The 24,293-nt window shown below is 43.3% G+C and overlaps 1 protein-coding gene and 1 long non-coding RNA gene across 8 annotated transcripts; one reads left to right on the top strand and one right to left on the bottom strand.

Moving 5' to 3' along the window:
• Positions 1-71: 71 nt before the first annotated feature.
• On the top strand, positions 72-5,400 carry LOC123838879 (uncharacterized). Its single transcript, XR_006789525.3, has 2 exons — positions 72-377; positions 5,146-5,400. It is a non-coding gene; the product is annotated as an uncharacterized LOC123838879 (long non-coding RNA).
• TMEM169 (transmembrane protein 169) lies at positions 4,885-24,187 on the bottom strand. 7 transcript variants are annotated; one of them, XR_010410288.1, is made up of 5 exons: positions 24,083-24,187; positions 23,479-23,590; positions 8,645-9,033; positions 6,493-7,495; positions 4,885-5,367 (listed from the first exon to the last, which is right to left on the bottom strand). XR_010410288.1 is itself a non-coding variant. In XM_045868045.3 (4 exons), the coding sequence occupies exons 3-4, from the start codon at positions 8,916-8,918 to the stop codon at positions 6,873-6,875; spliced, it is 897 nt and encodes a 298-aa protein (XP_045724001.1). In that variant the 5' UTR covers positions 8,919-9,033; positions 23,479-23,590; positions 24,083-24,187; the 3' UTR covers positions 4,886-6,872. The 7 variants fall into 7 exon arrangements, 6 of the variants coding, with proteins under 6 accessions (XP_045724001.1, XP_064443088.1, XP_064443087.1 ...); XM_045868045.3 differs by having other exon boundaries at positions 4,886-7,495; XM_064587018.1 differs by having other exon boundaries at positions 4,886-7,495; positions 8,645-9,012.
• Between the last annotated feature and the right edge of the window lie 106 nt (positions 24,188-24,293).

Genomic DNA, 24,293 nt, shown 5'->3' with positions numbered 1-24,293 from the left:
GGGTTTGTGGACGCGGACTTGCTCGGGAATGAGTTCACGGAAAGCTTCGTTTCCGCTTCCTGGTGTTGAGAGTCACTCCCGCGGCGTTTTGTGTCAGAGTTGTGGACTTCGATTTCCTTGAGTATGAATATGAATCTAGAAAGTCACTTAACTTCTCTAAAATCCTGTTTCTTTCAAAAGGGGGAGATAATGAAAGGCTTCACAGATGCGGTGGCATTGGAACCAACTGCTGAAAGAACAGTTTTCCAGGCAGTGGATAGTGAGATTGATTCCTCCCTTTGCAGAGGAGTGAGACATGCACAGGCCAGGAGGCATAAAACAACACCTGCTAAGGATCTCCCGATAGTTTGAAGTGTCGCTGGTTGGGAAGGAAGGAGGTGAGATTTAATTTGGAAGGCCAATCTAGGGAGATGTTCTAGAGGTGGGGGCTATCAATCAAAATGCCTGACATGCTCACAGTTGTAGAAAGTGGTTGGGGTTTTTGAATGTAGGTAGGTGAGATCCAGAGCCCACGTCCAAGAAAGAATTCTTGAGAGGTCTTTGGTGCAAAAACGTGGATTTATTAAAGCATAGGGACAGGACCTGTGGGCAGAGAGCTGCACTGGGATTGTGACAGGTGACTGATTATATATACTTTCAAGTTGGGAGGGGATTAGGGGTAGCATAAGTCTCTAAGGAATTTTGGAAGCAAGGTTTCCAGGACCTTGAGAGGGCTAGCTATTGTTAGGAAAAGGTCATTTATTAGTGTTTAGTAAACCCTCAGTCCTGAGACCCTTCAGATGTATATCGGTGCTTGGGGGATGATAGCAAACATGTATCTTGGGGGGGGGGGTAAAGATAAAGGAGGTTTCCAAAGGAATTTTTATATGTTAAAGTAGACTCACAGGATCATGGGGGGTTGGGCTAAGATTGCCTTTTGCCCCTAGCAAAGTATTAACACCGAGGGGTACCTGGGTGGTTCAGTCGGCTAAGGGTCTGCCTTCTACTCAGGTCATGATCCCAGGGTCCTGGGATCAAACCCCTCAGCGGACTCCCTGCTCAGTGGGGAGTCTGCTTCTCCCTCTGCCCCTCCCCCCGCTCATGCTCATGTGCTGTCTCTCTCTCTGAAATAAATAAAATCTTAAAAAAAAAAAAAAAGTATTAACATTGAGGCAGCTGAGTTCCTAGGGGAATATCACTCTGCCTGTTTCAAGGACTTGTTAATGGACTGTTAATTAGTAAGGAAATTTAATTTTTCTTTTGCCTTTGTTTCCCACATCACCCACCACCCCTTTTCAAAAGAAACTGCCCAGCTTTCTTTGAAGGAGGCAGGCCCAAGCCTAACCTTGCCCAGAAATAGCTGTTTTCTATACCAAATGGCTGACAAGCTGAGGTGATTGGACAAAGGGTCCTGCAATCTGCAAAATAGCTGCAAACCTCTGTCCAAACCAGGAAATCAAATCCAACCAGATACTCTCCCTCTTGAAAATGGACCCAGAAAAAGCAGAAACTAAAGCTGGAAAGATAAGGATGCCATGAGGAAGGAGGGGTCTCAAGGAAGCCAATGTTATAAGTGCCCTGAAGCCATAGAGTCAGGCATTTTCAGAGTATGCTCATAGAGCCTAGGAGGTTCTTCGTGATGAGGAGGAGAACATACAAAAGAAATGCAGATAAAATTAAATTTCCTTACGGTTTGCAGCCCATTGACAAATACTAGAGACAGGCAGTGACATTGCCCAAGGAACTCACAACTGCCTTTATGTTAATGCTTTGCTAGGTAAAAAGCAACCTTAGCTTGATAGCCAGCCCTCCAAGATCCTGCAAGTCTTCTTTAACATATGAAAAATCCCTTTTAGAAACTTCCTTTGTCTTTACCCTTCCCCTCAACTTAAAAGTATATAGTCAATAGCTCCTCACAATCCCAGGGCAGCCCTTTCTGCCCACAGGTACTTTCCCCAGGGTTTAATAAAAACAGCATCTTGGGATGCCTGGGTGGCTCAGTTGGTTAAGCATCTGCATTCAGGTCAGGTCGTGATCCCAGAGTCCTGGGATCAAGCCCCGTGTTGGGCTCCCTGCTTAGGGAGGAGTCTGCTTCTCCCTCTCCCTCTGTCTGCTGCTCGCCCTGCTTGTGCTCTGTCAAATAAATAAGTAAAATATTAAAAGAAAAAAAAGAAATTAAAAAAATATTTTTGGGGGGGCAGGGGAGGAAGTGGGGGAGGGGCAGAGAGAGAGGAAGAGAATCTTAAGCAGGCTCCATGCCTAGCACAGTGCCCAACATGGGGCTTGATCTCACCACCCTGAGATCATGACCTGAACTGAAATCAAGAGTTGGACACTTAACCGACTGAGCCACCCAGGCACCCCTAAAAACACCTTTTTGTCCCAAAAATATCTGAAGAACTCTTTCTTGACCATACTCCTGGCCCACATCACATCACTTCAAGCTTTCAAGTCCAAGGAGTTCTTTTAAAACTCAAATATTATTTTTTTTAAATTCTCTCTATAAAATGTAAGAAAGAATTAGTAGTAATTCACTCTAGTGAAGGAAATTTGTATGTTTCATGTTGATGATAAAAAAACCTCTCCAAAGGTCTGATACACAAGGGAAGCCATTTCAGATTTCTAAGTCAATATGACTGTGATGTAGTTTTTGAACTTACATAGGTGAAGTCCGGAGCCGATGGCCAACAAAGAATTCTTGAGATGTCTTGGGTGCAAAAAAAGGTGATTTTATTAAAGCATCAGACAGGACCCTTGGGCAAAAAGAGCTGCTGCACCAGGGTTGTGAGGGGTAACTGATTATATACTTGGGAGTTGGGGGACATAAGGAAAAAGGAGGTTTTCAAAAGAACTTTGAGATGTTAAAGAAGACCTACAAGATATTGGAGGCTTTGCCATTGTCAAATTAAGGTTGTTTTTCCCTCTAGTAAAGCATTAATAGTAAGACAGTTGGGAGCTTCCTGGAGGAACGTTATACTCTGCCTATCACAAGTCCTTGTCCATGGGCTGCAGGTTATAAGGAAATTTAATTTTATTTACATTTCCTTCTACCTTTGTTTCCCACATCACTATGGATGGGTGGGTGATGTTAGGGCTCCAGGAAATTGAATCTATGGGTCTCTGGAAGTTAGGCTATGGATAAGAATACTTTTTTCTTGTAAATTACTAAGACATTTGTTTTTGTTTTTGTTTTTGTTTTTAAAGATTTTTTATTTATTTATCTGAGAGAGAGAATGGGAGACAGAGAGCATGAGAGGGGGAGGGTCAGAGGGAGAAGCAGACTCCCCGCTGAGCAGGGAGCCCGATGCGGGACTCGATCCCGGGACTCCAGGATCATGACCTGAGCCGAAGGCAGTCGCTTAACCAACTGAGCCACCCAGGTGCCCCTACTAAGACATTTGTGAACTAAGGGAGACTCATGTCCTGTTAGACTGTGATCTCTATCAGTTAGCCATTTGTTTTTCCTCCCTTAGCTTTAGGGCAGCCAGGAGTGCCCGAGGAATGCCACACACAACCCACCTGGAAGTGGGGGGGAGGGGAGGTTGTGGGGTGTCAGCTTGTGCTTTGTCCTCAGCTTGCCTTCTGCTCCCTTGTCAATTGTAATAACCTTTGTTCAGACCCAAAGCCTGATTTATGGGCCACCACACATGCATTGTACATCTGCTTTGTAAATGACAAAAATTATCTTGTCCTTGAGTTATTGATCAACACTCCTATCCCTTTACAATAAAACTAGTGATACTTGCCCATATGCTAATCTATAATCTCAGTGAAAAAAGTACATAACCCTGTAAAAACTGTTCATTTTCCAGAGCACTTTCTTCCCTGTGAAGAGTGTGTTTCCCTGGCAGCTGTTCTAACTTGGGCTTGAATAAAACTCTTTCTTACTTTTAGAGATTCTGAAAGTTTTGTTCATTTTGTGTCAACCATATCAGTGTTTTTATCTTGTAGGTAGTTTCTATTGCTTTCTTTTTTTTTTTCCCCCCCTCGCTCCTTCATCTCTCTTCTCTCTCCCTCTCACCCACACCTCCTCCAGTACAGGTTTGTTTCCTGGGAGAAATAAAAGAGATTCTAGTACCTCTGCTTGTTTGCATCTCAGGGGGGAAGGGGGGATGGCCAATGATGTTAACCACTAAGCTTTTGCAACACTGCAAAATATAAGTCCTGGGTGGCCATCAAGAGCACAATGAAACTTTCAGGTCATCTAATCTTTAAAATCTAGAATCTTGTTTTATTGAATGAAAATCCTGGAGAATAAAGGTTTTATTCCCTTTTGGACCTTGAAGTGATATGAAGGTGTTGCTCAATGTCAATAGACAAGATGGCTTAGGAATAGCAGTATCGTCATAGTGGATCAGATATGGTTTACCCAGCTCAGAGTATCATGGCTGCAAAGCCATCAGAAAGCACAGTCCTCCTTGATGCTCACCATAAATATTAGGTAACTATGAGCTAACAGAATGTTCATAGAGGGTACTAATTCTCTAGGTATTTGCTGACAGGAAAGATAAGATTTCTTTAGATCTCTTTGGTTAAGTCCTCCTGCCTCTAGTCTCGGTTTTTACATAACTTACTAGAGCCCGTGTAAAATGATTTCAGTTTCTTCCACTAGGTTGTGAGCCTAACTAGGCTGAAGGCCATGTCCACTTCATCTCAGTATCCCTTGGGCCCCACCCTCACCCCATCCTCCTCCATTCCACCACGGCCACCATACCCTAGTCCTAATCATGATTATTTTTGGCCTTGGCCATCGGTTTCCCTAATCCCAGAAAAATGTGACAAATGTGGTTGCAACTTCCTCATGTAGGCTTAGGTAAATATGTGATCTGTGGAAAACAGTCCACCTAAATGGAATCCCCATAAATTAGTGGTACGTGGAAAGAGTCAAGACATAAGGATCCATATTAAGATCATTATACATATATAGGACAGCCATCATGCTCACCCTTTTTCTGCAAATGGTAGCATTCAAAGCAATTTTGGAGAAATTCAAAGACCATGTGAACAAAATTAATTTTATTTTATTTTTATTTTCTTTTTCTTCATTTCAATTGTTTACATTTCTGCAAAAGCACCAGAGAGCACCAAGGTTACTTTCAAAAATGCTGGGCAGAGTTTTGTTTTGTGTGAAACTAATAATAGATTTTGTTGTTGTTGTTTTTAAAGGGGGTTCTTCTGAAAGTGGCGTTCACCATACTTTAAGCAAATGTCCCTGGCCTTCTGTGGAGAGCACTACTGACCCATCTGGTTTGATTCACAGCAGTTCTTAACACAGCTTCTTCCTGAGACATGAACAAGAAATGGGCACCAGCTGTTCTTGTCAGGACCCAAACCTCCAGAATCTGCTTGATCTCTTGGGATTCGATTTCTTGACATGAGAAAGACACCCTCAGGAATAAATGTATAAAGAAAAAAAAAGTTCAGATTCTATTAATCCGGATTCATCTGGTATACACCCCCTAGTGGCCAGGAAGACACAATTTCACAGCACAGACAAGATAACTGTTCCTTAAACTCCAATGAGGTCCGAGTGAGTGAGGCTGTGAGGTCTTGCCAAACAACAGAAAGCTAACCCAGTGTTCTTTGTGCTTAGGGCTACTGATCCCTGTTGGGGGAAGTTTGCAATCCCTCCCTACACAGTCTTTAATATGTAGATTAGATTAAATATCACTACCCAATCCTGCCTTCACTACCAGGAAAAAAGTTATGCTACTAATTGTATTCAACTCTTCAGTCTTCCTTTCTAAAAACCCTGAAACCACATGACATTACAGACTAATTGCAAAGTACATGAGCTGCTAATATCTATTTATAGCAAATACATAGTATATGTAACTAGTATCTATGTATAAATTCTCTGTGTAACATTTGGTCTTAAATAAATAAATAAATAAATAAATAAATAAATAAATAAAATTATATCAGCGGTTTGGGATCTGAATATATTTAAATAATTACCGTGAAGCAGAGATTCTTTTATGCCTACCAAAATAGCCATGTTTCTCTTTTTGCTTAAATTAGCAGAACCCAAATATTTAACCTAGAATATAGCTGCCTAACCAAAAGACTACATTTCCCAGCCTCTTTTGCGTGTGAGGTCATGTGACAAAGGCCTAGCCAATGAAATACAGGACATGTTGAGTGAGACTTCTGGGAAGTCTCCTTAAACAGGGAAGATGTGCACTTCCTCTATTCTGCAAGAACCGTGGATGTGATGGCTGGAGATGTAGTCAGCACTGAGGTGTTGAGGATAAGGACAAAGAAGGCTATATCCTACTAATAGTAGGAGAATAAAGCCTGGGGTTTGGATGACTTCATCAGGTCCCCTGATGGTCTGCCTCTAGACTTCTTCTGTACAAGAAAGAAAGAAACTTCTATCTTGTTTAAACCACTGATATTTCGGACTTTAATTATATGCCACTAAACCAAAATCTAAGTGATACACACAAATCTTTACATTCTGCTACACTGTGGTAGCCCTGTCTCCTAAGTGTTTCTCTCCATCCTACTTACTATCTTTTTGGTGAACTTGGTCTCCCTTGAACCTCCTTTTTCTCCAGGTCACATTTAGTCACATCCTCCCCTGGGTTCCAGGCACCAGTAACATCTTCAAGCTCCAAAACTTACACACAACTGAGCTCCCTGTCCCAGATAAATGGTCATTTTAGGAGAGGGAATGAGAAGAATTCATCCATGGATAGACTGTTTTGGTACAAATTGCTTTTCTGTTCCCTGCCCTCCTGGAACCACCAAGATGGTAGAACAGAACAGTGTGGGCTAGAGTTTTCCAGAACTGAGAGGGATAGGGGTTTAATTTAAAGAAAGAATCTTCTGGAATTGGAAGATGATATATAGGCTCCTGGGACCAGAGAAGGACATAAGTTGTTGGACGTTTAGACAGTGGAAGTTTCTACTTCCTGGGTGGGGTCCTTGTTGGAGAGATTGCCTGAGATATTGTCAGATTCAAGCAACTCTACAATGCTGTAGGGAGAACAGTCCTCCAGACCTAGCTTGCTGCAGAGCCAGCCACAGAAGCCTTTCTCCATGTCCCGGGCAGCTTGCCACCATGCTCCCCAGGACCATGAGAGCTGGACCACTGCAGCATAGAGACCCAGGGAAGAGGCCATGGCCATGATGAGCACTGGATAGAAGAGAATGAGGCAGGGGCAACATGAGATCTTGTGCCAGAAGGTCCTCTCCTCGTTGTACACAAGGAAGATGTTGTACCAGGTGATAGTGCCATAGTAGAAAGAGACAACAAAAGAGAGGATAAAGACCACAGGCAGACAGACCAGCGTCCAGAGGACCACATGGGGCCCACGGTCTGCTCCCATTTGGCAGGCCTTTCTGTCTTCAGGGGTTATCTCCCTTGATGATCCTTTAGGCTTGGTCAACTCTTGCAGCTCCTTCTCTGTCAGTGTGACATGGATGTCCACCATCTGGCCCTTTTTCTTCCCTCGTGTGATGGTCCCAGTTAATGTGACATAGCGGCTGTCCAAAGGCAAGTTCCATATCCCTGCAGGGCATCAAGGAGGTGATGTTAAGGTCAGAAGAGTGGACATTTTATCACAGTGTCATCACCTGAGCTGGAGGCTGAATACCACAGTTCCTGTTTTTATAGCACCTGGCACAGTCCCGGAGTCCATGACTCAGAGATGGAGTGGATGGATTTCCCTCAGGAAGCTGATTCCTGACATTATTACTCCCCCAGGGAACTCTTACTCCACACATGTGGACTCTGAAAAAATTGCGAAGCAGGTTAACTTGCTTTTCAAGTTCTCTCTCCACTTTTCTGGACCTCAATCTCGACACGATCTCTGTAATATGGAGGGGTGTGAGGAACTTTGCCACAGACACCACTTTATGATCTTATTTCTAGTTTATAAGTGCATGAATATCCATTAGTGTGTGTAAGATTGTGCTGCGTGTGTATCCTACTGATGCGCAGTGCACACCCCTTCCCTGCTCATCCCTGTCTCTCTGCTTTCCATCTATTGCTGCACGGTGATGCTTAATCCGGACACTCAACGGCTTTGTTAGCAGCAACAGACGTTCTTATACATGCATCCTTATGCCCACTGGCATAAGTTTCATGGGGTAGATACTGAGAATTTCTAGAACATAAGATACGCAGTTTGAATTTAATAAATATTGATAAATGTCCCTACAAAGCGGGTAAAACAGATTCCATTTCCACTTGAGGTATATTGACAGTACATCTATTTTCTCACATTGATGTTGTCATAATTTACCCAATTTTTGGCCAACCAACATGTAAAGGAATATTATAACTCACTGCTGTTGTAATTTGCATGTTCCTGATTATTACAAAAGTCAACTATTAGCTTCTCTATCTTATGTGTATTAAATAATTAGCATAGTCTTAAAAATAACTAAATAATAAGCATAGTCTGCTTGTATTACTAATTTCTGTGTATAAATCAGTCTCTTCTATTACACTAGGAGTTCAGAAAGGACAGAGATCTCTTCCACATCACTGTGAAGAGAACACAGTCAATGCTTCATAAATACTGCCCATTTAAAAGAAATGCAAAAAGAAATGTTATCAACAAGATGAAGTAGGTCAGTGAGCAAATCCCTGTCTGTCTTCTGGAGAATCCTCATTCCTTCCTGTGGCTTTAAGTAAGTGGCCCCAGAAACTTACCATCATCTGCAGGATAGTCTAGAAAATCATCCCCCTCCTCTTCTTTAGGTCGGTCTCCACCTTCAGATTCCCCGGGCTCCTCATCCAGTTTCTCATTTTCTGACCGGTATATGATGATAGATTCGGGGCGGGACTCTTTCCTCTTCTTTTTCCTGCGACCCATTGTGGATTCCCCATCCAGGGCCAAGGCAGCAGCCACAGCCTTCCTCAGAGAGCCCTGGTAGTGGGGGCTTGGGAGTTGGCCCTCGCCTTCTACTGGTGAGAGCTCTTCCATCCTGCTCCTCACGTCTAGTTATTCCTTGTGAAGAGTCTGACTTGCTTCGGCAAACTCACCATCCAAACATCACAGAGCTTATTCCTGGATGGGACTATGCAAAGATGTTCCATCACTGAGTTCCACAGGAAAGATAGGAAAGCAAAGCCATCAACGGAAAGGAAACAGGAGGACACCTGGGTGGCTCAGTCAGTTAAGCGGCTGCCTTCAGCTCAGGTCATGATCCCAGGATCCTGGGATCGAGCCCCACATTGGGCTCCTTGCTCAGCAGGGAGCCCGCTTCTCCCTCTCCTTCCGGCTCGTGCTCTCTCTCACTATCTCTGTCTCTCTCAAATAAACCAATAAAATATTTTTTTAAAAAAAAGAAAGAAAGAAAGGAAATAGGATGAGATGGAAAGGGGTCTGGGAAATGATTCTCAACTTGGCCAAAGGCTTCTCCTCCCTTTACTTCTCATAATACTGTATTTTGGGAGTGCTGTGGAAATACTCTGACAAGGTTGGATTGTTGTGAATAAAATTTTATTTGTGTTGCAATAATATTTTTGTCATTTATGCAAACTTATAATATTATGCAAAACCCACCAGTTTAGCTGGGAGATATTGAGTATGAGGAAGTTGCGTGAGGAAGCTTTATAGATAAATGGGACTTAAGAACTATTCTCACTCCCGGGCGCCTGGGTGGCTCAGTTGGTTAAGCGACTGCCTTTGGCTCAGGTCATGATCCTGGAGTCCTGGGATCGAGTCCCGCATCGGGCTCCCTGCTCAGCAGGGGGTCTGCTTCTCCCTCTGCCCTCTTCCCTCTCGTGCTCTCTGGCTCTCATTCTCTCTCTCAAATAAATAAATAAAATCTTTAAAAAAAAAAAAAAGAACTATTCTCACTCCCATGAAACATGACAATTTGGATGGCTAGGGCCAGTACTCCAGGCATCTGGCTGTCAAGTCCTGCATTACAACCATACTCAGAAGGATGAACGAAACTTTCAGTAAGCTCCCCAAAGATGGCACAATGTCACCACTCATGTCTACCATGGTATTCTATGAATAACACGTCTCCTGGCTTCTTGTTAGCCCAAGATCCCAGAAAATTCCTGGGATCTGTCCTATCACATGTGGGGAGACCAGTGGAGAGGATGCACACTTTTCCATTCTTAAGATTCTCTCTCCTCTTTGTGTTCTCCAAGTGAAGAGAGGTGGGGAGAGAGGAGAGTCTACATAACATCTTTTAAAGACATGATTGGCCTCTGTTTTGGGTGCATTGAACCATTAAGAGGAGAGAAATGCTTTCAGTGCTGCTACTGAGGAGAGGAAAATTAGCAAATACCCAGCTAGTCATATTTAGGCAGCTAGTTGCTCGGATGCTTTCTATTTTTATTTTTTAAAAGATTTTATTTTTAAGTAATCTCTACATCCAAATGGGACTCAAACTCACAACCCTGAGATCAAGAGTCTCATGCTCCACCAGCAGAGCCTGCCAGGTACCCTGCTCGTATGCTTTTTAAAACAAAAACAACAACAACAAACAAAAACAAAAACTCAAAAGTATGTTATTATGGACAGTTTCAAACATACTAAATGGAGAACCTTTTTATTATGGAAAGAGGCAAACCTGTACAAAAGACAGAGAACAATTTTAAGGACCCCTCATTGTCCCTATCACCCAGTTTCAACAATAATCAAAATATTCATAGCCAATTTATTTAAAGGCAAATCTCAGACACCATTTCATCTATTTCAGTACGTACCTCTTCCATATAAGGAGTCTTAAAAAAAAAAGAGATAACCAGAGTATCATCATCACACCTCATTGTTTTTAAAACAATTCTTTAATATCATCAAATATCTGGTCAGTTCAAATTTCCCTGTTTGTTTAACAGTTTAAAGTCTATTTTCTGGAATTAGGATCTCAATAAGATCTATGCGATGCACACAGATCCTACCTATGCCTGTTTGTGTATGGTAGTGTTGTCCAATAGAATTTCTGCATTATACCTCACATAATGCTAGTACAACTGAGGAAATGCTTTTTTGAAAAAAATTGAATTCTAACCAATTTTAAAATAGCCACATGTGGCTACTGACTACTCTATTGGACAGGTCTATATGCTCTCCCTCCAAATATTTTCCTTCCAGTTTCTTTGTTAAACAAGTCGGTTATTTACCTTGCAGATTCACACAGCCTAGATTTTGCTGACTGCATTCCCATAGGGTGTTCCTCGGAACCATGTATTTCCTGTAAATTGGTAGCTAAATAGGCTTGATTGGATTCATGTTGGAATGTTTTGGGTTGGTTGTTTTGGCCAGACAATGTTATAGAGGGCGTTCTGTACTTCCATCTGAAGACACCTAATGGGCCATTTTTTTGTGAAATTAGTAGCCATTGATAGTCACTGGCTAGATCCATTAATTCATTAGGAGTTGCAAAATGGTGATATTCCAATTCTCTCATTTCTTCTTCATTTATTAGCCAGAATACTCTCATGCACTTTTAACAAACCCAGTTTTAAACTTGGTAGAGGAGGCAAATGGCCTTGTTATTATCCATTATTATTGGAAATAATACTGGAAAAATATCTTTCTGTAATGACTGCAGTGACAGCTTCTATTAATATGAAAAATTTCTGAACTATTTACCTAATACATTCCCCATTCACAAATAACTGTATTTACAATTGTGCATTGCTAGATTCTACTCACAACCCTGCCACCCCAGGATCCTAGAGACTGGCCACTCTCCAGTGACTCCAGGTTGCCAGCTTTCTGTTACTTTTATTCTCAATTTCCAAATCCTCATTGTCTTTCAGTGGTCTCTGAGTATTTCCTTTCTTTCAATCCCACATGCATACTCTTTGATTTCTCTGTATCCCCAATAGTGAGGCTTCTCCTCTCATTTGTCTTAAATGGTCCTAATGTCCAGTGGGCTAGCCCAAGCAAGGGGGCAAAAATAAAAAAACAAAAAATCTAACAAGGCTCTAAATGCCACTCAATTTGAAGCAAATCTCATGTCTTAAAATTATGCATCTTTGATATTATCATGTGACAGGGCCAACTCTATATCATATTTCTTCAAATGCCAAAACACATTTTTTCCCCCTCATCTCAGTGTTTGTAAAATTTGGATGCAACTTAAGACCAACAGAATGACTTTTCACCCCAAAGGCTGGGCTACCTTCTCAGCAAGTAGCTCTGCTCCACTACCCTTTGCCCAAGTTCTTCTTTGTCTTCTATAGTTGTTAATTTTCTTATATGCCTCTCCACTGGATTGCAGGTACGTAGTCTCAATCACCTTGTGTCCTGGGCACACAGACTGGAATAAAGGTGTTGACTGACAGAAGTGAATATGTCCACAGGTAGAACTGGAAGGTTATAGGAAGTCCTCACAGCCTGACTTTGCTTGGGGCAGAGGAGGCTGTTTGAACAGAAGGAGCATCATTATCTTCACAATCTTATGTATGGAACTTGCTGGACTCTAAGAGCCTTGAGGTGATGTGTCTAAGAACAGAAAGATCCAGAGCACAAAGGCTTCCCAAGATAAACTGATTCAGGACACAAGGAACTCAATGATTAGAAAGATTTGAGGGATCTGAAGAGAAGCCAGAATATGGAACTCAACCATTAGAATACTGAGTTTGCCTTAACGAGTGTTTAAGTTTGCCTTAAGGGTGTCTATAAGCTCAAACAGTACTCTCCTACCAAAGTAGCCCCAGGGCAGAAGAGTAGCCATCCGGGCAGAAGAGTAGCCATCTGGCCAGAAAGGACTGGAAGGACAGGCTGTGTGTGGCTCTCCCTAAGGTTTGAGGTTTGTTGTTAAAAATGTATGTGAATTTTGAATTATACTTTCTAAAAGTCTGTATTTAATATAAAAATGTTTTCCCTGGTGCAAATCCTCTAGTAAAAATGATACTTGGTAAGTCATACCAAGGTAATTCTATGATGCAGGTGACCTCTGAACGCACCACTTTATATCTACTCTAAGGTTACAAACACCCGAGGTTGAGAGTGTGAAAATAAACCAGAGATTTCATTTAAAATAGAGTCAGGAAACCCTGGCAGGGGAGCTCTCAGGCATCTACCACTCCTTGCAGCCTGCACAACTAGCAGAAAGAGAAAGTTAAGAATTATCTTGACAATTACCTTTTTTTTAAAGTTTTATTTATTTAAGTAATCTCTACATCCATCAGGGCCTGAACTCACAACCCCAATATCAAGAGTCTCATGCTCTACCAACTGAGCCAGCCAGGTATCCCTCTTGAAAGTTATCTTAAGGCCATTTTTCACATAGGAGTTTCATCGCCTGCTTTTATGAAAAGAAAGGATGAGTCTTCCCTGCCCCAGCAACAATGCACTAACGACTGCTTGCAGCCAATGTGAACCAGCCACAGCCTCAAACTCTTTGTTCTACAATGAACTTTTGTTCAAAACAACCCTCTCCAATTTCTTCCCAAAACTTAATAAAAGCTGATCTTCCTTTGTCTCTTTGGACTTATCTATGTTTCATCATGCATGCATGGAGTAATAATCACTGTTAATGGGCTTTTGCAAACAGAATAATCTGTGGTGTTCTAACTCTTCAGTTTTGGGTGGCCACAATGGGACAGACCGATGTTAGATAATAGGAAGAGTTTCTGGAGCCCTAGGACAGAACACAGAAAATAGGAGTCAAGAGAAGCACTGGCGTCTCTTGGGGATGTAAAGACAAACATGACTATATTGTCAGCTGATGGGGTGGTGGGAGGAACGATTCTATCTGTAAGCAAGGATGGAGATGACCCTTGGAAACCCCATTAAAATCCTTTAGAGGAAGTATTAAGTATAAAGAGTTGGTGAGCTCCTGGTAATTCACCATAGAGGTCTATTCCCTGCTTCTGGGCACAGCTATTTTTAGACAGGTACACAGCCAGTGTCTACTTACAAAATAGGTAACTGTCCCTGATTCACCTCAAAACATGATTTGAGGGGCTCCTGGGTGGCTCAGAGCCCCACGTTGGGTGTAGAGCTTACTTACAAAACAAAAACCAAACAACAACAACAATAAAACCCCCACGATTTGAGAGTACAAAATGGCCCGACAAACTTAAAGTTGGTTTGTTCAGTAGCTATGGTAAAAGATAGCCATCAGAACCAGTTTTGAACCTGTTCAATTGATCAACAACTTCCCTCATTGGAGATGTTTTGGAAACCAGCCCATTAGAGTCCATCTCTCATTTCTAAAATTCAATCAGGTCAGTAAATTTGCCTGTCAGAAGCCAGGGGCTTCCACTGATGAGTGGGCATTCAAAAGCATATTCACACAGACAGTTGTTGATCAAACAGGTTTAAAACTGCTTCTGGTGACTACTTGTTATGGCTTTAGAATAGTCCTTTCCTAAATTTGTGGGAACTTTTTTATTCTATTTGCCATGAGGCTGAAATGAGATCAGCTGTGTTCAGAACAAGGTGTAGTAGTTATCTATTGTCCTGTAACAAATTACCCCAAATTTAGAGGTCTAAAAAAATAACCAAGAATTATCCTGCACAGTTCTGTGTCAGTAATCTGGGAGTGTCTCAGCTGGGTGGGCAGTAGTCTTCTTAGTCTGCTTCCCACCTACAGCATTTGGGGGTCCAAAGGTCTTTTTTCTTTTGGACAGTCTCTGAACTCTTTAGGTATTCTGTCAATATAATTCTCTTAAAAACTTTGTGGCTCTCCTGTGAATAGTTTTCTGGGTCAGACAATGTGAGAGTGCTTAGTTGGATGTTCTGTCTCAAGGTCCCTGAAGATGGCAGGGCAGCACTCATCTGAAGGCTTGGATGGGATCAGAGGATCTGCTTCCAAGATGGCACATTTGCATGGTGCTGACTCAGTTCCTCCCTCTGCAGGCCTCTCTGTGGGCTGTTTGAGTATCCTCACAACAGTGTCTGCTTTCCCTCAGAGTAAGCGATCTGGGAGCAGATAATTCTCTTGACCACTTCAACTATACTTCTTTTTTAAAGGTTATTTATTTATTTTTTGAGTAATGCCTACACCCAACGTGGGGCCCAAACTCACAACCCCAAGATCAAGAGTCATGTGCTTTTCTGAGCCAGCCAGGTGCCCCTCAACTGTACTCTTGATCCTCTATCTTCCTCATCCTTGATTTCCTCCCTTTCTAATAGCTCCAACTTCTCCCCTTTGCTGATTCCTTTTTGCCTGCAAATAAACCCAGAAGACCCTAGGTGGAAAACTAGCTTTACTTGTCACTTATTCTATCCGATGTCCTGTTTCTCTCTTTGTTTCATAACTAAGCTTCTCTATAAAATAGTATACATCCAGTCATTATCAGTTCATCCTCTCAGTGTCCTGTTCCCTTAACCATCTTTTTCTCCCTTCTCCCAAACCCCTTTCTAACACACACACACAAACACACCCCACATGCACACTGATAAGTCACGTGGAAAGACAAGGAATAGGCCAAGAAATGAGCATTTATCAAGTCTTATGTGCCAGGCTGTAAGCTGAATTTTTTATACGTTACCTCATTTGCACATCTCAACAAGCCCACTGTTAAATAAAGAAGTGACAGAACCTGGATTTAAGCCTAAATTGCATAACTTCAAAAGCCCAGAATTTTCCCTCCAAGATTAGTGGTGGCTGCAGTAGACAGCTGATGGGTTTTTGTTTTGTGTGGGTTTTTTTTGGCTGTGGGGCTTGGTTTTGTTATTGTTGTTTGTTTGTCTGGTTTGGGTTTTTGCTGTTTCAACCTCATTCCTCTTTCCTTTGGTGACAGAGCCACTCTTTTCTGTGTGGAATAATACAGCCTTGAAAGTCACCAGTGTGACCACAGTGACGATTTTACCATTCTTATTCTCCTTATCCATACCAGAGCCCTAATTCTGCTTATTTCCAGGTCTTTCTTGAACCTTCCCTTACCTCCTTTGACTTTCTACCTTCATTCTCTTGCTACCTCTCAAATCCTCCTTTTGCCTCCTTTATTCCCTCGTCTGTCTCCTCCACCCATAATAGCCAGCACTTTTGAGACTCAATTCTCAACTGATTGCCCTCTATTCTCAATAGTACATTCTCTTCCTCCTTTTGAAATATGCAGCCTTTCTACCTACCTCTGCAGGACACCTCTATGCCAAGAACGCCCAAATACAGATGTCAAGAATTAATGTATCATCCAGACGGATTTCCAGCAGCCTAGTGGCTATTCTCCACCTAAAAAGCTCATCATTTCTGGCCATGCATGTTCAAACCAAACTCATCATCTTTATTTCTAGCTGACTTAACCTCTTAGTGTTACCAAGAGGACAGGGAAAGGGGGAAGGGAAAGGAGAAAGGGATGGAGAAGGAAACCCTATAACATTTATTTTGTGCCTATTCTCATAAAAGATAACATTTGCTGACTATATCATTTGTTAGTCTCTGTGTTAATTGCTTATACACGGTTTTCCCATTTCATTACATTCTAATACTTTTTTGGACAATACTAGGTGCCAAATACTGTACAATCGTCCTAGGCACAGCAATCTTAAGAAACAAATAGTATCGGGAAACCTGGGTGGCTCAGTCATTAAACATCTGCCTTCGGCTCAGATCATGATCCCAGGGTCTTGGGATCAAGCCCCGCATCAGGCTCCCCGCTCGGCGGGAAGCCTGCTTCTCCTCTCCCACTCCCCCTGCTTGTGTTCCCTCTCTCGTTGTCTCTCTCTGTCAAATAAATAAAATCGTAAAAAGAAACAAATAGTATCTTACAAATGAGGACATTTGGACTTAAAATAGTAACAACTGCAACTTATTGGATGGTTACTATGTGTCAGGTGCTGTTCTAAGCGCTTTACAGTAATCATATTGTTTAATTGTCTCAGCAAACCAATGTAGCAGGTACTATTATTATTACCATCTAGAGGATCATTTTGCTCAAGGTTACGTAGCAGTGGGGCTGGGACTTACACCCAGGTTTGCTCATTTCAAAGCCCATGTTCTATTCATGGTGCCACGCTGCGTGTCAGCATTTACCCAAGATTCTATACTTAAACCCTTAGAGTTGTCTTCAGTGAATCCATTTCCCATGTTAGGGATATATTCCTATGTTCCTAATAGTAGTCAATTTCTAAGTCCTGCCACTCATTCCCATGAAATCTCTTTGTTAAATGTCTTCACTTGAATTTCTACTACCCCCATTTGCCTCTCATACTACTTCCTCCGGGATGGTTTCTCACCTTCCATTTCAGAATTCTTCCTCAACCATGTTAAATGGTGATTAACAAAATAAAACATCATTGTTATGTTGTCCAGTAATCATCACTATCTTGCCATGACTGACTAAACTCTACCTAAAAGGGTCTGTCTGGAGTTGAGGCTCTCCCCATTCATGCTCCTGCTAGGGTTCAGGAGCAAGTTTTCCCCTTCCCCAGAACATGACTAGTCAACACATATGAAGATGGTGATGGAACCAACATAAGTATATGTGTTGACTAGTTATGTTGGTTCCATCACCATCTTCACTCTTTTCCACCTGTTTCAAGCCTGGCCCAAGACAGACTCACTCATTCGTGTCCCCTTCTGTGACTACTCCAGCCCACCCGTCTGTCCCCACCCCAGTCCTATTGCTGCAGAAGAGTGGGGAGAATGGAATGAGTGTTCAAGTATAAAATGCCTATGATGGATTGATATTTCATAAATATTACTTTCCAATCCCTTTCTTTTGCCTTCTTCTACTCTGTTTTTCAGTAGCATTTGTCATCTGCACTACGCTCTCTCAGTGCTTAATTATGCAGCATTTCATATCATCTGGTATTGAGTATGAATGGCTTCATTATTTTTCATTCATCTTCCCAGGGAGATTATACAATTTTAGAAATCAGGACCTGTCTTATTCTTCTTCACCTCCAATGGAAAGACCCCACGGCTAGACATGTAGCAGACACTCAATTGAGTGTAGCAGACACTCAACCCATGTTGACCTGATAGGACAGAGGGGAAGGGAAAGTGCCTAATCAGAAATAGGACATAAATGGGGGCACCTAGGTGGCTCAGTCGGTTGAGCATCTGACTCTTGATTTCAGCTCAGGTTGTGATCTCAGGGTCATGAGATAGGGTTGCTGTTGGGCTCCTGGCTCAGCGTGGAGTCTGCTTGTTCCTCTCCCTCTGCCCCTCCCCCGGCTCGTGCACACTCTCTCTCTCAAATAAATAAAATCTTAAAAAAAAAAAAAAAAGAAATAGGATATAATTGTTAAGAAAGGAAGGCTTAATTATCTTCCCCATTTTCGTGCACTTTATTATGCTGTTAATATCTGATCTGAGAAGCAGGTTCTGAACATTTCTCCTTCCTTTTAGATTCCATAAAAGAGAGAGTAAAACAAATTTCCCCAGTTTCCAAGGCTTTAATCAATAGAGTTAGGAGAGGAGAGAGGACTTCGCTCTTTCCTCTGGAAGTTAGGCCTCGCCCACCCTCCACTTCTGCTGCCCTCTGAAAATTATTAACAAACGTGATACAGCAGGACACGAACTTCAATTAATCACTAACTCCAAATTCTTGGTCATCCTAGGGGGAAAAATAGGTTTTAAAGAACATGCTTAGACTCTTATGCATAAAATAACTGGTTTTAAGCCACTCTTGAAGGTAATTCTCCAGATAATTCTTAAAATTCATCCACCATTTTTTCCCACCTCTATAGCTACCATTCTTATCTAAGAGGCCTTTCTTTCTTTTTCTTTCTTTCTTTCTTTCTTTCTTTCTTTCTTTCTTTCTTTCTTTCTTTCTTTCTTTCTTTCTTTCTTTCCTTTCTTTCTTTCTTTCTTTCTTTCTTTCTTTCTTTCTTTCTTTCTTTCTTTCTTTCTTTCTTCTTTCTTTCTTTCCCTTTCTTCTTTATTTCTCTCTCTCTCTTTTTTAAAGATTTTGTTTATTTGAGAGAGAGAGAGAGCTCATGCCTGTGTGTGCGGAGCCCAGTGTAGGACTCGATGCAGGGCTGGATCCCAGGGCCCTGAGACCATGACCTGAGCCGAAACCAAGAGTGGACACTTAACCAACTGAGCCACCCAGACACCCCAAGGTCATCCTTTCTCATGTGTGGTTCTAAAAAAATGCTCCTTGTCTTCTGGCTTCTACTCCTGCTGTCTTCCCATCAATTCTCCACTCAGCAGTAAGAAAGATCTTTTGAAGACGTAAATAAACTCATGCCGTTTTCTGCTTAAAACCTCCAGTGACTTCTCATTGGTATAAAACAAAATCCAAACATTTTCATGTGGCCCAGGGACCTACCTGACGTGGCCCCTCTCCTTCCTGCCATGCTATACAATATACCACCTCCTTCATATATACCTCCTATGCTACAATCACACTGGCTGCCTACACATTCCTCAGGAGCACTAAATGTTTTCCCACTTGAGGCCTTAAATACTGTCTGCCTTGCCTGGTCTCCACTCCAATCTCTCTCTGTCACATGGCCATCACCTTGGTATTTCCCAAGGCTCTGTTCATTTGTCAGCTCCTCCAAAGCTTTCCTGACACCAAACCTAAAATAGGCTCCCTGCCCTGCCTTTCATGATTATCACAACAGCCTATTTCCTGTACAAGACTTATCAACATCTGTAATTAAGTTCTATTTCTTTTTTCCTTAAGATTTTATTTATTTATTTGAGTGAGCAAGCAAGAGAGCACAAGCAGGGGGAGGAGCAGAGGGAGAGGGAGAAGCAGACTCCCTGCCCAGCAGGGAGCCCAACATGGGGGCTTGATCCTAGGACCCCAGGACCATGACCCGAGCTGAAGGCAGATGCTTCACCAATGGAGCCACCCAGGTGTCCCAAGTTCTATTTCTTATTTTGCTTGTGTATTTTCTATCTCCTCTACTCGACTATAAGGTCTAGGCAATGGTACCATATAAGTAAGCCAACACACAGATGTTCAATAAACAAAATTTTAAGTAACTGGATTAATGATTTGGGTTGGGGGGGAGTTTGAACTGGTAGCAATTAAAGATTAGCCTGATTTTGTCGAAGACTGAGACTGAAGAAAAGTTTAATAAAGAGACATTACGGGGTGCCTGGCTGGCTCAGTGGATGGAGTGTGTGACTCTTAATCTCAGGGCTGTAAGTTCGAGCCCCACATTGGTTGTAGAGATTACTTAAAACAATTTTTTTTTAATCTTAAAAAAATGAGAGAGACATTAAAAAGTTCCTCTATGCTTAATAAACCCTGTTATGGTATAATTGTATCTATTTTCTCCTCCAACAATGGAGGGTTCCGCTGGTCACATGACTTCCTTCCTAAAGATAGTATTTCCCAGCATCCTTTGCATCAGGTGTGATCTAGAACAATCAGGGGTTTGGTTTCTTTTGTTTTGTTTTTTGTTTTTTTTAATTCCCCACTCCCTTCAGAGTTGTTGTTTTTTTTTTTTTTTTTTAAGATTTTATTTATTCATGAGAGACACACAGAGAGAGAGGCAGAGGCAGAGGGAGAAGCAGGCTTTCCAAGGAGCAGGGAGCCCAATGCAGGACTCGATCCCAGGACCCCGGGATCACGACCGGAGCCGAAGGCAGACGCCCAACCATCTGAGCCACCCAGGTGCCCCAGAGTTGTTTTTTGTACCTTTACCCTTATGGTCACATCTCCCTCTTCCAAGGAACCTGAACTAGGGCCGGAAGGGTAGAGTATGATCATTTTCAAGTTAACTTACTACTATTACTATTACACAGTGAACTGTGCCTTGCTCCCACCTTACTGCTCTTTCAATTCTCTCATCTCTGTATCTGTCACCCAAAGGGCCACATATCACCTGTCTGAGGTGGCCATAGTCTTCCAACAGCATTGTGGTTTACCACCACGAGATGCCCTACGCCAGCTAGGAAATAAAATGCTTACGATTTTAACCACCGAAAATCACCATTAGCCCCTCTCAGGAAGACGGTCTCACCAATGTAAAGGTGGAAGGGAATTTGGCTCAGGCTGATGTCAGTGATTGGAGCAATGATGGAACAGCAACTTAAAACTCCCAACCTCTAGCCAGTTGCTGTGAATTGGTTATGGGTTAGACTGCATCCTGTTCCTTCATGGTCCTGTAAGCAGCATCTCTCTTGTCACTGCTCAACCTACCTGTCCTGAAAGGCTCTCACATTGAGGCTGGTTCATCATCTAGAAGCATCTGGCTTGTCTACAGAGGAAACAGTTCCTGGTAGCGAGGGTGGTGGGTTACAAGGAACTTGAGCATCTCCATATTCTTAAGAGCTGTAAAATTGGATCTTCACTCTCTGATCTTTTGTTTGTTTATAGGGAATAGGGGTGGCCCTATTCCCACTCCCATCATACCTACATGCTAGAATAAAAACTCTACAAAGCAAGGACAGGGGCGCCTGGGTGACTCAGTCAGTTCAGCGTCTGCCTTCAGCTCAGGTCATGATCACAGGGGCCTGGGATGGAGCTCCGCGTTGGGCTCCCTGCTCCACAGTCTGCTTCTCCGTTTCTCTCTCTCTCTGCCTCTCCCCCGTTCATGCTCGCACGCGCGCGCGCTCTCTCTTGAATAAATAAATAAAATCTTAAAAAAAAAAGGCAAGGACAGCTAACTGTACTGTCCACTGTACTGTATCCTCCACGCCTTGAACAGTACCTGGCATGTGGTATGGAATTGTTTATGTGAGCTGGCTCAGTTCCAAACTGCTCTTACTTCAAGGTGGGGGTGTGGGGGGTGGCTACATGCCTCATTGACATTCTTCTAGCACCAAGATTCAGTGAGGCTGAATGTTGAGAATCTCACAGGCCCCTGTCAGTATGAGCCAGCAGCTGTTTTGAGGCAGGAAGAAAATGAAGTTACCAGGCAGATGGGATGGGGGAGGGGTGGGAAGCTGGGTGAGCAGCAAGAGCATCCCAGAAGATGAAGGGAGTCTGTGCTAATAGAGTATGACAGAGTGGGAGTGTGGAAGGATCATGGCCCAGGAGATGCCTTTTTCCCTGGGACAAAGGGGGCAGTGATGCAGAGTGCAGGGTAGCATTTGATTCGGCCAAAGGAACATCAGCGTAGCGTGGCATGGATGCCTCGTGAAGTGATGACTCAACCAGGAACCAGAATTAAAATCTAGAAACAAGGAGCCTCTGTTGCTGTACCTCTAGGCCTTTTGGGGTTAGCAGACTTTCAAACCCTGACTGAGGCGAGAGAGACGGGGCAAACAGCACATGCCTTTTCATTTTAACAGATCTCTCAAAGAGACCCCAACATCTATCTGAATCACAGACTCTCTCTGGACTATGAGAAAGAGCCTTGCTGACTGTTCAGACTGCAACTTCCTTGCAGCCAAGGAATGGCTCCTTGTCATCCTCAGCAGGCAAAACCGGCTTAAAGCCAGTCCAGTCACCTTTTCACTGGAGGACTGCAGAATCCCTCAGTCCCCTCAGCTGCCATACAAAGGCTACAGTAGAACCAGGCCCACACTAACCCACCCTGGCAGAGCTCTGTGAATCCACAGGTCTAGACCAGATCACAGCCACATTAAATTTTATCTTTGATAACGGTATCTTTATTTTATTTTATTTTATTTTATTTTATTTTTATTCATGAGAGACAGAGGGAGAGAGAAAGGCAGAGGGAGAAGCAGGCTCCCAAGGAGCAGGGAGCCCGATGCGGGACTCGATCCCAGGACCCTGAGATCATGACCTGAGCCGAAGGCAGACGCTCAACCATCTGAGCCACCCAGGCGCCCCGATAAAGGTATCTTTAAAAGAAACTTAGAATGTTCTTTGCTCTCAAGAAAGAAAGCATGGAATTTTCTGGAATAAGAAAGCCCTTAGAACTCAGTCACTATTTCTCATCCTGTTAAAAAAAATACTTTGTCACTGGACTCAAAGCTCTATCTAGTAAATGGGAAGCAGAAGGTGGAAGAGATGTCTTCCTTTCTTTAATGAGTATAGATTGGAATCTGTCATCAACAAAAATAGAAGGACAAGTTTTCTTTCTTTCTTTCTTTCCTTTTTTTTTTTTAGAGAGAGAAAAAAGCACAGGAGGGTGGGGGGCGGTTAGGGGGAGAGGGAAAGAAAGAACCACAAGCAGGCTCCGTGCCCACAACCCTGAGATCATGACCTGAGCCGAAATAAAGAGTCAGATGCTTAACGGATTGAGCCACCCAGGTGCCCCAAGGCAAGTATTTCTTAAAGGAGGTCAGAGAAGGGTAAGGTGATGGAATATCAGAGAGGAGGTGATGTCTGATTCCACTTTTAACAAGACCCATTTCTAATTCACTTTGTGAATAACTAGCTGGTGGGTGGGCCCAAGAAAAGAATGAAGGTATTTATTTGCTTTTACATCATTTTAATACCTTGTAGGGGAAAATACAGTACTCTGACAGCAGACAGAAATAGCATCTTCCCTGGATTGTTAAGACCACAGCACCACCCACATTCCCTAGATCTGCCAAATTCTTAGGCCAAGTCTCCCTAGGCCAGTCCAGGTGTAAGCTCTCTCTGGTGGGTTGACAGTATGAAGCTAGATGAACAATACCGAGGAGAATCTGAATAACTCACCGCTACTGGGCATCAAACTGCGGATGAAAAATCCCCCCCCCCCCCGAATGCTTGCTTCCCTGCATAAGGAATGAACTAGAAGATAGGATCTCACACACCTACATTAGCGTTCTTGCAGGAAACACACACCCTTGGATTCATCAGTTTATGCAGCCCGGTTGAAATGGATTAGATCTTAAATCTGGTAAAGGTTACCTCTTCCCTTCATTCCTGGGTGGGGAAAAGGAGACGAGGTGGAAGTGGGCTCGAGTTTATTTTTAAAATCATTTATTATCTTGGTTCTGTGGATAACTGCAGCTGCATCCCCCCCTCCTCCACCCTACCCCTCCCACACCCCCACACCCCCCCCACCTTAGCGCGCAGCGTCCCTTCCAGGGGCGGAAAGGATCTGGAGGCCAGGTTTCTTCCCCCTCAGCTAAGCCTGCCCCTTTCCTTCCCAGCCAGAGGCGCACCGCAACTGCAGCCAGCGCATCTCCCGACGTCCGAGGCGGCGGGCGGGCGCAGCACGGCTCCCGAGCGCAGCCTCTCTTTCCCCAGATGCCCCGGAGAATTCATCTTAATTAACCATGAGCGCTTATAGCACTGAGAATTTTTGGAAATCGAGCACGCGCCCGCTTTTTGTCTGCTTCCCTTCCTCCGGTCCCCACAATGGCCTCGAAATTTAAAAACAAAAACAAAACCCCAACGAACAAGGGATCTCACCTACACATGCCGGGGACAAAGTCTGGCAGAGGACCCAGACCGAGCCAAGCAGCCGCCGCCGGGGAGCAGCCGTCTCTGGGAGGATGGGGACCTGCCGCGGCGGGAGGGCGGGGCGACGGGGAGAGGCGAGGCGGGGCGGGGCGACGGGGCGGGGCGACGGGGCGGGGCGACGGGGAGAGGCGAGGCGGGGCGGGGCGACGGGGCGGGGCGA

The sequence above is a fragment of the Mirounga angustirostris genome, unplaced genomic scaffold (genome assembly GCF_029215605.1).
Source record: "Mirounga angustirostris isolate CCGP_5_RB_7025 unplaced genomic scaffold, mMirAng1.0.hap1 SCAF_3, whole genome shotgun sequence".
NCBI classification, from domain to species: domain Eukaryota; kingdom Metazoa; phylum Chordata; class Mammalia; order Carnivora; family Phocidae; genus Mirounga; species Mirounga angustirostris.
Note: the sequence above shows the minus strand (reverse complement) of the source record. Positions and strands in the feature narration are given on the sequence as shown.

Bases quoted from the DNA above. Each gene is read 5' to 3' on its own strand.
- TMEM169 (XM_045868045.3), bottom strand. From the start codon at position 8,918: ATGGAAGAGCTCTCACCAGTAGAAGGCGAGGGCCAACTCCCAAGCCCC. The intron at 7,496-8,644 runs GTAAGTTTCTGG...GATGCCCTGCAG, and splicing joins AGACTATCCTGCAGATGATG to GGATATGGAACTTGCCTTTG.